At 41.5% G+C, this 16,610-nt stretch overlaps 1 protein-coding gene across 11 annotated transcripts in view; it reads right to left on the reverse strand.

Annotated features, from left to right (window-relative positions):
* LOC142589514 (sodium-independent sulfate anion transporter-like) overlaps nt 1-16,610 on the reverse strand; it is a 562,847-nt gene that overhangs the window by 67,835 nt on the left and 478,402 nt on the right. For all 11 annotated transcript variants that reach the window (XR_012829867.1, XR_012829865.1, XR_012829863.1 and 8 more), the window contains exons 12-16: nt 15,874-15,929; nt 15,108-15,248; nt 10,982-11,040; nt 10,218-10,304; nt 4,434-4,610 (exon numbers count right to left, since the gene is read on the reverse strand). Coding sequence is in view for 3 of the 11 variants with exons in the window: in XM_075700919.1 (XP_075557034.1) it covers nt 4,434-4,610; nt 10,218-10,304; nt 10,982-11,040; nt 15,108-15,248; nt 15,874-15,929 (520 nt within the window). In the remaining 8 variants the exon portion in view is untranslated. The remainder of the gene's footprint in view (nt 1-4,433; nt 4,611-10,217; nt 10,305-10,981; nt 11,041-15,107; nt 15,249-15,873; nt 15,930-16,610) is intronic.

The following is a 16,610-nucleotide window of genomic DNA, read 5'->3' on the forward strand; positions in this document are numbered from 1 at the left end:
GCAAGATAGCAAAGTGGACGAGTTGGTTAAGATTTATCGTTCTCTTGGTAACAGTGCAAAGGGACATAAACAAAAGGAAGAAACACAACAACATGGGTACCCATGCTGTCGTGTTTCTTCCTTTTGTCCATGTCCCTTTGAGCTGTTACAAAGAGAACGCTGTGCCCTGACATACCATTAGCCCTCGCAGAATGTTTGTGTTGTGTTTCACTGCTTTAAAGAGTTCATTTTGGTTTGGATAGGGGAACACCTGCATTTCGGCTTCAGACAACATTTTTTTTTTTTGAGCTCAAGCTCCTTCAAAGAAGCAGCGGCACACTTCCTTTCTCGTTCATTCCTCAATGCATAGGTCCGTTCTGTTCTCGTCCTCCTTGCGCCGCACGTTTGCCCGGCGGACAATTGTCAGTTTTACAGTCGACGTACCATTTTTGAACTCCATAGAGGCCGCAAAAACGTCCGAAAAATCAGGCAGTTCGAAGAAATAAATGCATGCCTTTTCTGCTTTTAAGAGCTCAAGTCACCACAGGCACATCCGAAACAGCTCCGAAGACCTGCCAGCACACTTATTAGGCATATTGGTGCTCGTACTGTGACAGAAGATGGCGGGTGCATGCGTGTATAATTAAGGAATACATACTGTGTACCGTGACAATTGCGCCTTTCCATGCTCACGCTTCACTGCAATACCTTAGCGTATGCTTCACAGCGTAACATTGCTCTATTAGGGCGAAGCTGACTTTTGGGAACCAGCATTCTGCAATGCATCGTGCTTTCCGAGCTTCGAAGCTAATCGCGAGGACCACAAAAGCAGAGTCAGTGGTATTGCTGACAGCGGTGAATTACTTCAATAGTGCTGCTAGTGCTTCATTACTGCTGCAGCTGGCCCCGCAAGCCCTCTCCTGTTGCCCTCTCCCATTCGCTTGATTTTGCCGCCCATGGCGCTGCCGGCTGACACATATATATGTGTACCGTTTCGTAGAATAAAAAACAATTGTTGGAAGTTAGTGCTGTGTCCGCGTCGTACTACTGTCTCTCCTCCCTTTTCGTGCGCTAAAACCGTAAAAGTTATGGTACACCAACATGCCCAAACTTACGCTCTTCCAAGTTATACTATAATAGGTAGTGGCTGCCTTTGGAGGCATGCAGCATGGTAGGCCAATACTCGATGCCGTAGTGTTGGATGCATGCAACGGAGCCCAGTGTCAGCCTTATTCACACGTAGCTGCAGGACAAGGAGCTACGTGAAGCTTGGCTCACGAAACTTAGGACCGGCAAACAGCCATTGGCTACAACTCGTGTATGCAGCAAGCACAGATGCGAGAAATATTTCTGCTACGGCACCGGGATTGCGATGTTCGGTGAGTAGCAGAAAACGCGCACTGAGACGTTTGCCCGCGCTCGCTACCCAGCTAATGTCATAATGGTTTGGTCTATGAACTTGTTGATGCTAGACACTGGCAAGTTTACAGGAATAGAAAGGGAGTGGTAAGAAGCACATTAAACAAAGGCGTGGCATATGGTCATGTTTGTGTTATGAATTAACGCACTGGATTACGAAAAAGAAGCAGCGCGAAATCGCCCGCCGAGTGCATACAGTGCAACGCAACTTTAGAAATAATATTGAAACATCCAATAATTTATAAGAAAAAAAAATTTAATCTTCGCGACGGCACATTTCAGTCGCCGTAGGCATCTAAGTTCTTTGTTAAAGCAAAATTGTTTTTGAACAGCTCTGATAATGTCCACACAACAGTGGTTGTTAGTGCACTGTCAAATGTTCATATGCTACGGCCTGAAGCTCACGGCACGGTGCGAAAACGCGCTCACAGTGAACCCGTGCGATCGCTGCATTGAGGCTTCATTCTGTTATGCCCCATTTGGTTATACAGACAGCCCACTATAAGAACATATTTCACATAGTTTACTCTCAGTGTTTGCCTACTTTTCATGCAAGAAACTGGTTCGGGGGACTCCATCGCAGTAACCGCGCACAGTGGCTTTCACTGTGCGTATTCAGTAAAGAGATTACATCTGTAAACAATTCTGTGCTTTCAGTTTGCCTAAGATTATTATTTTGACAGTAATAATGTTCAATTGTTTTGAGAGTACTTACATAAATGTACAGGAGGGCTGTCGCATGGTGTTTTTACTAAGCGCCGTAAGCCAAACCTATGAGGAGCGTGCCACATGATCCCTCATACTACGCAAGGGAGGTGCTTCCGACAGATGGCGACTCCAGAAGTCCCCGCCCCCAATACTGCCTGATGTCCTACCTTGGTTAAAAAAGAAGAAAAAAAAATTATGAACTCCCACAACGAAATTTTCTGACCCCCTATTGTTAACTTTGCTTTGGTACGTCTCCTTTTTTTGTCATTTCCCTACTTTTCTTCCATCAATCTTCCAATTGCCTCTTACTAATCTCTATTGCGGACATGTTTGCTTTTCCCCTGCTCTTGCTGAACCAAAGGGCTTCAAGGAGGCAATAGTGTCAGCCGGTAGCACCATACTGCGGCAAGTGTGCCAAGCACGGCATCCCACGAGCTCCCATTGTTTGGCGCACAACCTGACGGGCATGTAAAAAATAGAGGTGGCGCTGGTTAGTGGCTACGGCTGCCAGCAGATCTATGTGCGAGAGCGCCAGTAGGCGCCGGTTCGAGGCAGCGAGGTAAACAAAATGGCAGCTGTGGTGGCTTTGACTAATGCTGTTTTGGGCCTATGGTCACGGCAAAAAGTTATCAAAATCAGACGGCGAAGAGTTTTTGCATCCGAAATTTCAGACGTTTTTATGCATCGACTCTATGTGGCACGTAGTGGTGCCATGAAGCCGTCCGAATTATTGGGGATCCGGAGTCTGTCATTTACTGTACACTGGTAACTCCTCCAGCCGACAACACAGAGTCAAAGACAGCATTACCGCGACTTTTGTTCCGTTCCAATAAAATTGGAGCTAATTTTGCCTGATAGAAGCACAAATTCCCCGAGTTTTCCATGAGCATTTTCAGACTATTCAAAATTCCCGAGAATTCCCGGTTTTCCTAATTGGTAGACACCCTGTTGATAGAAAACATGCTTTTGTACATTATAGTATTTTCACATGAGCTTAGAAAATGGACAGTTTCAGAAAACCATACAAGGGGCGCTATAACATAAAACTATTCCAAGCTTTTCTATTACATTTCTGCAATTGGCCCTCTGCGATTGGTTAAAAACATTTTGGGCCATCCCCACTTCACCTGTCCATCACGCGGCGTCACGAAAACCGCGATAGCTCCCCGTCTGATATGACGTGTACACGCTGATTATCATGATTTGACAGAACAAAAGAAAAATAGTTATTTCTGATTCAACACCTTTTCGCCATTAGCTCTCGGCTATTGGTAAGAAGTTTTCGGGCTGCACCCACTTCACCTGCCTGTCACGCGATGTCACAAAACTGCAAAAACTCACTGCGTCAAAGTGACGTGTATGCATAAAAGAAGCATTAATATGCCGAACAAAACTGAATTTTCTTCTGAATAGCCGCAGGTTGCCCCGTTCCGAAGGGAATAAAAGATGGCTGCCGCCAATTGCTCAGGCACTGGCTACTTGCACCTGCCGGAGAGCATCAGTTTATTTTCGTACGATAAATCTTTTTGCGTGGCCGTGTAACCTTTCCGAGCACTTCTGGCAGGTTTACGACCTCGCTCTTTTTATTTTTTTTATTTATACACATACCTCGCAGGCTCCAACTGGAGTATTGCGTAAGGGGGGTAAGAGAAACAACATGTAGCGGAAACAGGAGCAAAAATATAGCTAACATGGAAAACATAGGTAACAACAAATCAAACAATTGACAAAAAAATTGAATCGAAAGACACCAACTCTTCTTTGCTGAGGATCCGTTTTAGCAGCATTCTTAACCTTCCATTGCATGCCACTGCGATTTTCGACCAGCCACCTCAAGCTAAGTAAGGGAAAACAGACCAATCGCAGACGCCGGCATCACCCTCTTAATCCCGTTATTGATTTTCAATGCAGTGGCTTGGCCTCATTGAATCCCTCTCCACTTGACCGTGCTCCTCACCTCTTGTCAGCCAATTGGATAAGACAAGCCGCTTAGTGTAGGCAATCTTATTCGTTTTTCAAGGAAACAAAAGTGACCTCCTATGAACGAGGACAGCGTTTGATTGGTCTGTTCAAACAACCCTGCGGGTGACCGCTCGATGCTTGCGTTGGCGGTTACGCAAATTTGAAGTCAGGAGATTGAAATAAAAACATATTGGAATGGTTTTGCGTTATATGGCCCAAGCTCCTAGCAGCTGCCAGCTGTGGAACCCGTATGAAAGCACGCCATCTTAAAATTTTACGGTGATGTAGCAAAATGAACTATCCTAAACCCATTTATAGTTAGTGGAACTGGTCCACTTCAGTGTATATAATTGGCTAAGACTTACAATACAAGTAGTGTAGTCCACGACACTGATGTGGATGCCATCGTAGACGATGAATCGTGGGGAAGTTTCCTTGGTGTCGGGAAGAGTTTTGGTGATCTTGGAGGTGGTGTACATCGAGGAGGGGTACAGTACAGTCCGGTCAGGAGACACAAGGACATATGGAATACCCGACATTGTCTGGTGGGGGTGGGGGCACAAAAAACATTGTCACTTCTCTTACAACAGTAAAGCCCCAATACTAGCACTACATCACAATCGGAAATCAGATTTTATTCTGAAATATAAACATATTACAAAACGCAATATACAGGAGGAGATTATGGAGTCAAATGCTAAACTGGGACCTCCTGTACATGGTCTACATGAAAAGAAAAGTAAACGTGGTTATAGAAACAACATTAAAAAAGATCAATAACTACAAAAACAAATAAGAAAGGCAGCAATTATAAAAACATACTATAACACGAATTTAAACAATTACACGACAAACTTTATCAGCAACTTAAAAGCACTTCCTGTTGGGCTAGTTGGTAGTTGTTCATTATAAAGATGCCAAATAAATGAACACACACAAGAGAAGACAGCGCCCTGTCTCATTGTCTTCTATTGTGTGCGTGTCCATTTATTTGGTGTCTTTATATTTTATAATTAATCAGCAACATATAGAAATATGAACAAATTGAACAGAAAAGCAACGTGGTCTAACAATTTCTCGAGTTATTAATAAATGTAATATAGTAAACTGTAGCATTTACCAATGACAATGCAAATGCACACATTATGTGGTAGTATATACATAAAATGTTACATAAGACAGGATTAGTTGAAAAGGTACTTTCTGAATTCTACAATAAATGAGTATAGTGTCATTAATCTTAAAACAAATGGCAGCGAGTTCCATAATAAGAAAGCACTGAAATGAGCAGTTTGCTTGCTGTCGTTGGTTCGGACTTTGGGCAAGATGAGGTTCTTGTTAAGAGCAAACCTTGTGCTGTTAGCCTTGTCTATTGAAGAAGACGGAATGAAAGAAAAGAGGAATCAATCGTTGATATGCTTAAATAACTAGATATCTAGATTATATTTAATTATGTTGGACACTGTAAGTATATTATGGGCTTTTAATAATTGTTTGGTGTCGGTGTAGTACGAGCTAAAAGTTATTATTTTGATTGGTCTGTTCTGGAGAATTTCTAGTGGTGCAAGATGAGTATTGTATGTATTACCCCATGTAATTCTACAGCAGTAGTTGACGTGTGAATGAATGAATTCATAATACAATTATAAAAGAATGGTATGTGAAAGGAAGGGACAAGCTTGAATGAGGATGTGTATACCATAGGACATCTTTTTTTATGTCTGAAATGTAGTAATGAAATTTTAAGTTTCTATCTAATCTGATGTCCAATTACATGCAATCATAGCTAGCCAGAGTCATACACCATGACAATCAGATGGAAGGAACATGAACTAAAGATTGTTGATGTAATGTAAAGACAATAACTTTAGTTTTAGCTGGATCAAATTCTAGTCTGTTAAATTTACACCAGTGTAATATAAGCATGTTACGTGCCTGAAACACTTGAAGGCCAAATCGTGTTGCGCACGTGGTAGTGCATTAAGTTGTATGATCAGAAGGGTCAGACCTCTTGCAAGACATAACAAGCTGCAGTGTGAAGTAAATGTATGGCACTGTAAGATGACCTCCTCAGCGACACATGCGAGCACCTAATGCACTACCTAAAGGTTCAGGACAACATTAATTTGGGCTAGATGGTGCATACTTGAATTAGGACGGAACAGCGCCAACTAAGACAATCACAAGAGGGAGAACGACACAGGACAAGAGCCAACTTCATCTATCTTTATTCACCGAAAAATCAGCAAATATAAGGCAAATCACAGACATGGGCACAACGACCATAATGCATCATCTGCAAAACCGTTCTAGATAGGACATTTCGCTTTTGAAGAGGATCACGGAAGTATCACTAACACAGTTTTTTCCTCTCTTCCTTATATGGAATGATTCCAAAACCTCACGTGCCTTTGTCTCCCTGCTTCTGCCAAGAATCTTTATCTTTCGGAACCGTGGTTCACACTTCTTGCAGTACAGGCATTGTTTCTGTGGAGAATGTTCTGCCACTCGGTCACACGCAGTGAAAGTTGCACAATGTTGCAAAAGATGCGCACCTCCTCCTTTCAGCGACCGCACATGTTCAGCTGCATGGCCATTCACGCATCTACCTGTTTGGCCCACATAGGTTTTCCCGCAGGTCAAAGGTATTTCATATACCACACTGGTGCAGCACTTTACAAACTGCTTTCCATGTTTTTTGGTGCAGCTGCTCCTTGTACCCTCGCTCGCAACGCAGGCGCAGAGCTGTGCTTGTTTCCGAGGAGCTGAAAACATGACTGGGACGCCGTGTCTGTTTGCCACCTTTTTCATATTGTGGGCTATCCTATGTGCCTACGGAATCACTTCCGGCTTCGCAGCTTGTTTTTCTTGTGCGCACGGTTTCTTGACCATGGCACCTTTGATTTTTTGCAAGATCGCTTCAGCCACTGCTGTGATAACCGTGCTTGGGAACCCCCACCGAAACCAACCTATCAACTTGCTTGTCAAAGCTCGCACGCATTGCATGGTGACACGATTTCACGAGAGCAGACTCAAGACAAAGTTTAGCAATAGAATGTTTTACTGTTTCTGAATGCACCGACGCATAAAGAAGCACCTTTGGTGCTCGAGGTGCGTACTGCCAACATGCATGATCTTTACATGGTGAGTTCGTGGTGCTCACCGAGGAAGAGTTTCAAAAAGAGCCAGCGAAGCAATTGCAAAGAACTTCATCCCTCTAAAAGCTAGTTTTCTCTACACTCCAGCAAGACATGGAGGACGGTTAGTGTCTCGCCACATCTACAGCGTATGGGAGGTTCGTTACCGGTCAAGAGATAAGAGTGCGTGCCATACGTGTGACCTATCCGAAGGCGGCAGAAAATGACCTCGATTCGCCTTATTTTCGTTATCGGTGGCAAGTTTCCTAATTGTGGCTCGATCAAATGGAGTTTATTCGAGGTTTCGGTGTCCCACTTGTGTTGCCAATGCCTTCGCAGTTTTTTGCGCAAAGATGGCTTTAAGTCTAAGGCAGGGATACCTACGGAACAGCTGCCAGCTTTCGTCGCAATGGATGTGGCAATTTCTGTGCCCAGGTACCCAACATACTATGACGTGCTAATTAGATGTATATGCTGTGCACAGGAGCGAATATAGCTCATTGAGTACAGGATTGTTGCGTTTCTGGAGTGACATTAGAGATTTTATGACACTAAGGGAGTCTGTGAACATAATGGCCTTTTGCAATTTCATTTTCTTGATATGTTTAACAGCTGTCAGTACAGCATATGCCTCAGCAGTGAATATGCTTGTTTCTGGGTGCAGGACAGAGTCTGAAAATGATGGACCGACGGCTGCATTTCTTCCAGCGTCCCACAGGGCTCCGTATTGGGACCACTTTTATTCATTATTTACCTTAATGATGTCGAGAGTGTTGTTACTAAAACTGCTGTTAAGCTCCGTTTGTATACAGACGACTGTGTCTTGTACTCTAACATCGTCAGCGTCAATCCCCAGGAGATGCTGAATAACATGTTCAATGCCTTCTGCAACTGGAGCAAGACCTGGCAAATAGAAATCAACTTCGATAAAATGGTATCAATGACCTTTCCGAAAAAAAAGGAACCCCTGAAATTTGCCTACAGTAATGATGAGAAGATTTTGACTTCTGTCACAGAGTTCAAATATCTTGGTGTAATTTTTTCTTCCAACTTAAAATGGCACAAACACGTCGACTTCATTTGTTCCTGGGCTCTAAAATGACTTGGATATTTAAAAAGAACACTAAAACCAGCAACCAAGGAATGCAAACTAGCAGCTTACAGATCCCTCGTGAGGCCCACTCTAGAATATGCATCTGTTGTCTGGTCACCCCACTGCGTATCTGATGTATCAAAGTTTGAGGCTGTGCAGAAGAAAGCTATTAGATTTATTTATAATCGATACAATTGCAATTTCTCGCCTTCTCTGCATGCTGGCCTGCTATCGCTTGAGCCATTGGCATATAGGCGCACGTGTGAAAGGATTATAATGTTCCAAAATTTCTTCAACAAAGCTTCGCTCACTGAAACTAACAAAGAAGCAGGGAAGCCCGCCGAGCCAAGCCTAGACACCTGCAAATTAAAGCTTTCTTGAATGACATGGGGGCAAGACCTAGTTAGGGGCCAACTGTAAGCTAGTAATGGCAATAGCTCGTTTTACTGTTTTCCATTCATTCATTACATTCAATTTTATTGTGATTCCATATGTACACAGAGTTGCTCATTTGCTAAAGAATGTTGCTTCTAGGTACGATGTATCGGTAGTGTTTTCGGCTCCTCGGAAACTTTCTCGCATTTGTGCGAACCTGTCTTCCGTAAAAAGGGCTGAGTGTATAAAAAAACCATGTAAAGTGTTTCTTGAAAAGACGTTCCTCTGGCGTAGTGTGCAAGATTCCTTTAGACTGCGGCAAGGTATACATTGGCCAAACTGGGCGTTGTATAAATGATCACCTGCGAGACCATGCTCTATCAATCACGAATGGGACAGGCTCGCATTTGTTGTATCACTGCAGAGTGTGCATCGTGTGAACCTTCGCTGGAAACCACATGCATATTATGAAAAGTAAGGATACAGTGGCACGGGAACTAGCAGAGGCAATGTATATCAAAGTTTGATGACCAGTGTAGCAGCGTTCCCTCGTTGTCTCATCATGAGAATGAGTTTAGTTTCCTGGCTGATAGGATATGATTGGGTTTGATTTCCATCTCATGTGACCTCAACTGTATATGTTCCTGTTCGCATGCCTGAGGGTATATAAGTGAAGCATCGGGAAAAATAAAAATTAGTTGTGAGTCTGTGCCTGTCCGTGTCATTTATTCTGTTATCAGTGTCTTAATTGTTGTGCCTAAAACCAATTCTAAAAGTAATGTACCAACTAGCCTGACAGCAGATGTTACTCAATGTCTATAACGTGTATACAGCAGTATGTGCCACCCCAAAGTTCCAGGGCAAAGAGAATACTACGCCCAGGATGTCACGAGCCATGAACACATCTATTAGAGAACAGGTGTGAACAGACACACATACATAACTCTGCAGTATGTGTGTCTGTTTCCACTTGTCTTCTAATTGCTTTCTTGTTGGGTTAATTTCAACGATTAGCCAACAAGAAATTCTCTTATGCAAACACACAACTAGATTGGTGGTGCCTGATTGTAATGTCTCCCATTAACATAATTTTTTTTTCACTTGAAGTCAGTTAGAGAGGATGCATGGCTAGACATGTTTGCTCTTCCCTGGGAAACCAAAATGTCTCAACTAGTGAGAGTCTTGTTTGCATTAGTTGCCTTTACAACAGATCGAAAACATAATGGGCCATAAGAAGATAGTTCCACATTTACAGAGTGGAAACATCTCTGGTCTCTTATGTTTATGTCATTTGCTCATTTATGAAAGCTCCTAAGCTCCGCTCTCAAAAACAATGGTGTATCTGTTGCTTTTAAAACACTAAACTATCAACTTAGCCAGACGTAACATTTGTCTTTAGTGTTATACATTTAGCCTCAAAGGCCACTGGCTTCATAGCCACCAAAAAGTGACAAGTTTTCAAGTAGGTACCCGCTAATGGCTACAGATTGGCCAGCATGCAATACAGCAGCAGATGACAATAACTGTGCAGCTCCACTACGTACCTGTTTCCTGGTGATCTTTATTTGTGGCCTGGCATGCTCGTACATCAGCAGAACAAGGGAGATGACAACACCGACAATGATGCCATACTGGAAGTTAAAAAGGGTAGACACAGTAGTTGGGCATGGTTTTTAATTTCTTTTATTCATTTGAACATCCTGACAGTCTTGACTGCAAGTACACAAGAAAAATTATAAATCTATCAATATGCGTGACAAATTTATATGCTTTGAACATAAAAATCTGCAAGGGAATATTAAGCTATAGAATAAAAATGTAAAGAATAACATGACCAACTGCAAAATCAAAAGCACTGTACAAAAGTCATCATTAGGGCCATATGATTTTTAAGTTAGCTAACATATTTGCATATGCCTAAATTTTACATTGACATTAACTAGCAGACTGTTCACTTACAAGAGACCACAGCCAAAATGCAGTTACGAAGAAGAACACTGCATACACAATGTCAGAGGCTTCAGCACGAATTTATAAGTGTGTGCTGTTAGTCTTCAATCAAGTTGATCAACAGGCAACATCTGAACGCCAAATCAGGATTCTTCAACAGGTGACACCCATTGAAATGTCTTCATGATATCAAACAGAATTAGGTGAATTCGTTCTCAACTGTTAGCACTCAATGCCAACTCAAGAAAAAGTTCTGTGTAGCATTAACTGCATTGCTCAAGTTCTTTGAAAACTGTGATGGGACAGAGCTGCGGCACACAGTCATTGCACAATGTCTTTGTGAGCATAACGCACTCACCTCCAAACCAAGGACAAATGACACGATGAAAGTTGCTGCAAAGGGAAGCAAGTCCACACCTGAAACAGATATTGCACATAATATAGTATAAATTATTTGTTTCCATACAGCTGAACAAGTCAATAAAGATTTGTTTCTGTGGACATCTTTGTACACACTTTCTTGAATTTTTTTTAGCATTTGTTGTCATCCTGGCTAGAGAAAAAAAACATTTTGTGCTTTTAATATTTTGTTATAGAATGGCAGCACATAAGAACTATTCCACGAAGCCACTTATAAACTGCAGTCAATTACTGTCAAACATCAATAAAACAAACATGCATCTGACATCAAAGTAACTTTGTTACATCCAATATTAGCTATAGCTAGGAGTGTGAGAACAGTGATTTTTGAGGCCGAATTGAATACAAATAGAATAGTGCTAAGAGCGAATCGAATATCAAATAGTTTTCGAATAGTTTCCGAATAATGGATAGTCCTTATCCCAATTAATATAGAACAATGCTTACATCCCGGTATTCTTAATGTTAGCAAGTTTCTTTCATTACATAGTACGTTATGGAGCATTTATTAACAGCACAAACAGAACATCAGGAGTGAATAAGTAATTTCTTCACATGCAAAGGGTTCTTCAGAAAGTGCGAATGATCGCTTTACAGCCTGGAAAGTATGGCTACCTAATAGACGTAACCTGCTCCACTACACAATTTCTCACATTTTAAGTCTATACTAAGCCTGCGGGGGTGAAAATTTACTGTAATTTTGCTCCAAAATTATGTTTACTTGGGTGCAGTTGATGTATTGAAATATTTGAAAGTTATTCGAGAAATATTCGGATTTATGAATAGTGACTATTCAATCCAAAGACTGAGTCGAATAGGACACCATTCGATTCGTTATTTGAAACTTTTGAATATTCACATACCCCTAATTGTAACTCATAAGCATGTATTTGATGCATGGCAGTATCAGTGAGAAACATTTTGATTTATGTTACATTCAAATACAGTCATCTTCCATTCATTCAATTTTGATGGTATTGACAAAACTGGTAAAGCTATCTGGCAGACAGAGTTAAAAGCAAACACATAAAATACATCTGAATGCACCACTGCTTCATTTCAAGTAGTTGCCTAAATTTATAAGGTTTTGTCGTTCACAGCAAGAACAATGTGCACCTAAATCTATATTGCCAGATTTTATAACAAAAAAATGTAGCATGCGTCTGATTGTAACAATCACAAATTAAGTTAAACCTGTAAAGTTTATCTTCACAGAATGGAAGCTTATTTACACTTAATGTCCATTGTTGTCAATCTCAAACAGCCTTTCATCACTGTGTAAGGTGTCCTCCGTGCAGTCCAGGGTTTGATATTTCATGGACGGGATAACGTAACAATTTTATTCCAATGCCATTCTTTGTCGCACTTTGTCAGTGGTCAGAGTGGCACTCTGCCCACGTTATCAACAGGATCAGCCGGTTGTGAACGATGGGTGATAAAAGTGGCACAGAATCGGGCAGAAGCAATTGCTACATTACACTAGTTAATATTTTTTGAACAATTCTATAACCACTTTGAAAAGTATGGTGGCCTATGCATAGACTAATCACTTCTCCAGTTCTGAACCAGGCTACAAAGGATGCATACAGAATACAGTGTAACCGTGGTTGTGCATCCCCCGATTTTGCGATGTTCTGGGGGTTCTATTGTAATTGCAAACATAATGTGAACAAAATCTTATGCTTTTCATTGGTTTAAAAAAAGGGCTCATGTATCGAAAAGCAGGTTTAAAGGAGTACTGGAACATACCTTCGACACTATAAAAACTCAACCACATGCATCTTGCACATACTAAAGGGATCGTAGTTAGCAAGTACTACAGTTGAGAACCTGCTATAGAACATGTTAATGCAATACTAAAATTGTCTCAGATAGATGGGCCTGGTGTCATTGACATCATCATGATGACATGACACAGAGCAAGGTCTGCTGACGTTGTGTAGCAGTTAGGCTGTATATGGCAGTGTGCTTCATAAAAAAATTAAGGAGTGGTGCATTTATTTATTTACTTACATATCTACAGCATCCAATGTTGGGCATTAGAGGAGGGGGGAAGAATATTATATATATGTACAAATACAAATGGTTGATAGTATAAAAGAATACATCTAATACATAGTAAAAAACAATATTAAAAATACAGTAATTAATACATTACACCTATGGTTATCATGAAACACAAGAGAAATAGATGTAATACATAATACAACACAATAATATAAAATACAGTGATTAAGGCAACATTATATTTGTGGTTAATATTGTAAGCCAAGAACAGAAAAGGTCAATCTCTTATTTTATCTATAGCAAAACAAGCTTTTGTACTAAACATATAAATGTCGTGAAAACAAATTTTCAAAACAGATGGCATTGTTGTGACAATTTCATGTGGCAGTTTACTCCAGTCATGTACAGCCTTGGAAAAGAAGGAATGCTTATGTAGGCTGATACGGCATTCATACTCTTGTACTTTTTGAGGACGATCTGTTCTGGGTGATATGTAACTTGGGTTCTTCTTGTACATGTCCCTACACAAATCAGTCTTGCCTGTGCAAATATTGAAGAAAAGCTTAAGTCGTAAATATTTACATCGATTCCCGAGTAGTGGCCATCCAAAATTAACTCGTATTTGTGATGAGCTAAGAGTGAAATCACAGTTGGCAGTAACAAACGGGCTGCGCATTTTTGTATTAGTTCCAGTTGATTAATGGATGTATTTGTTTCTGGGTCCCAGGCAGAGCAACCATACTCCGAGATCATGCGAACGTTTGTCAAATAAAGTGTTTCCTTTACCTTATGGGGAGCTCTCCAGAAATAACAGTTTAGAAAATTTAACATACGACTAGGCTTAGTCACCACACTCCCTATATGGTCATTTGAAGAAAGATTATTTTTAAGAACTACACCTAAGTTCTTATCATTGCTTACCTCAATCAACTTTTCAGTCTGTAGAAAGTAATTTGTGACAAGCAGTACCCTCTTGTTAGTGAAGTGAACAACATTACACTTGGCAGAATTTAATTTCACACTCCAGCTGTTCCATCACGTGCACACTGCGTGTATTACTTCTGGCAGCTCTCGAGAAGAAAGGGGTTAACTGAGGGGCCCAGTTTTTATTGGTCATATCATAAGAAGCCAACAAACACTGACACCAAGGACAGCACAGGGTAATTACTTGCGTTTAATAAATGAAATAAAGAAACAATAAATTAATGGAAATGAAAGTGGATGAAAAAACTTGCTGCAGGTGGGGAACAATACCACAAACTTTGCATTACGCGTGCGATGCTCTACTAATTGAGCTACTGCTGCTCCGGTTCCTCATCCACTTTCTTGGGTATTTACGTTTCCTAGTAGAAACCTGGGAGTGTTAGCCAGCGCCACCACTCACAAACCTTGACGGTGGATGTGGAACATCTTTTCTGCCACAGGCGTCACGAGAACGTGACCTTTTTGGATGAAAGAAACCGGTCAATAAACCCACACATGCAACCCGAAGGCATCAATGTTGCCGGATTTGAGACCCTCGTTCGCATGTTGCAGCCACAGTGATCACAGGAATGAAACAAGCCAATGTATTGTAATGTCATGATGAATCCAGCTCCTGTACACCGAAATTGGCTCGCAGAAACAAGTAGTATGGCAGATTATACAGGACGTTCTTTAAAGACTTAGCCCTTCATTTTACACAAAAGATAAGGACAATTAAATATGTGTCAGTACTCTTAAAGATAAGATGTTATGCTAAACGAATGCACATTCTGGAAGCTATGTGAAGCTCAGTTCTCATAAAATAGTTCATTAAATAATATAAAACTCTCCCGCAATGTGTTTTGCAGGATGGCAATTATACACGACTGCCCGGCAAATCAGAATGATATGGCAACCTCCATCAAGGGACCGAAGTGACCCACGCAGTCACAGACTAAACTGTCTCCAAGATCAACCAACATTTTATCAAGCCATCTCCGGGATCAAACAAGTTTACTATCGCACTACCATCTGTAGGTAGTAGTGCCTGCCTGCCTGTACTCCATCAGAAAGAAGTCGGAGAAAACACGCACGGTTTGTTCGCCACATGGCTGGCACATCCTGGTAGTGGACCATGAAAATGACCGCCGTGATGATGATGGCTGACAGGGATGCCTTGGGAATGTACTTGAAGTAGGGTGCCATGAACACCAGTGCCAAGATGACGATGGCACCTGCACAAGTGGGGCAAAGCCCAGAGCAGGTGTCAATGTGCCCAACTACAGGCTTTTGTAAGGAGCTTGATGTCACACAGAGCATTATTGTAAAGGATGCATCTGGTGACTGCCTATGTCACAACCAGTGCATCTTGACAGTAGGCAGTAACACTAAATATTTAAAAAAGTGGTGTCACACAAGGAAGACAGGGAACACTGTATTCATTCATATTATAACAATGCAAACAGTCAACAGACTGTCACTATATGCACACCCTCATGCACTGCAGCAGTCTGCCAACTTTGTTGACACACTAGTGAGACAACCTACCAGACTATACCAATGGGTGGTTTACAGATCCAAGTTCATCTGATTTTATTGCAGGGTTAAACAGTTGCAGACTTTATACATAGTTTATTTGTTTTCCTTTGAGAAAACTTACAATTTCTAAATTTGTAGTGAAAAATTGGGACTCCAAATAAAAATTCTACGACTATCAGTCGCTAAAATTTAACAAATTCTACTTCAGTCCATTTTGCAGTTGCCTAATGTTTTGCATGTATTTGGACAAGGAAATCTGAGCTGTCCCAGAGCTAAAGCTTCCTCTGAAGGGTTAACATTCTTGGCTTGGCAAACACTCACCTGTGAAGACTCCACCCATCGGGGTACGAACGCCACTGTTGTTGTTTATGGCCGTTCTGAAAAGCGCAAGTGCAAACAATACCTGAGCAAATGTGCAGATAAGCAACAACTGACAAAAGAGCACAGCAAAAATGGAAAGTTTCCGTAACAGATGTCTGAGTGACAGTACCCTGTCTGCTGCTAGACGGAAGGGAATGCCGCTTTTTGTCTATTTCTAAACTCTTTGCATAGCTTGCCCATTGGGCATGGTTAGCCCGCTAACAACAGTTTGAAACGCCACTTTCGAGACCTTCCCCGCCACTCATGGACACACTGCGCTATCAGACATGAAGGATGAGAACTATATTTTTGTTCGCTAAGCAGTTAGCGTACCACCCTCCCCCCATCTGACGGTGATTTTTGAATGCACTTCGAAGTTTTCGTGATCGTCAAAGTAGAAAGCAAAAATGGCCGACTGATATCGATGTTTTGAAACGCCGCTTTCGAGGCCTTCCGTGTCACTCACGGATGCTGCACCATAGGACATAAAGGAGGATAACTATATTCTTGTTTTCTTAGCAGTTCACTTTTTCCCCGCCAGGCGTTAATTTTTGAACGCACTCTGAAGTTTCGCAATCATCAAAGTAGAAAGCAAAAATGGCCGCCTCCAGGAGCGGCAAGCGCGCTTCAAAAGATCACAGATCTGCCATTTCGCTGTGTCTGCGGCTGATTTTATCGATAGACCGGAGCAGCAATGA

This window comes from Dermacentor variabilis, chromosome 8 (assembly GCF_050947875.1).
Source record: "Dermacentor variabilis isolate Ectoservices chromosome 8, ASM5094787v1, whole genome shotgun sequence".
Classification (NCBI taxonomy): domain Eukaryota; kingdom Metazoa; phylum Arthropoda; class Arachnida; order Ixodida; family Ixodidae; genus Dermacentor; species Dermacentor variabilis.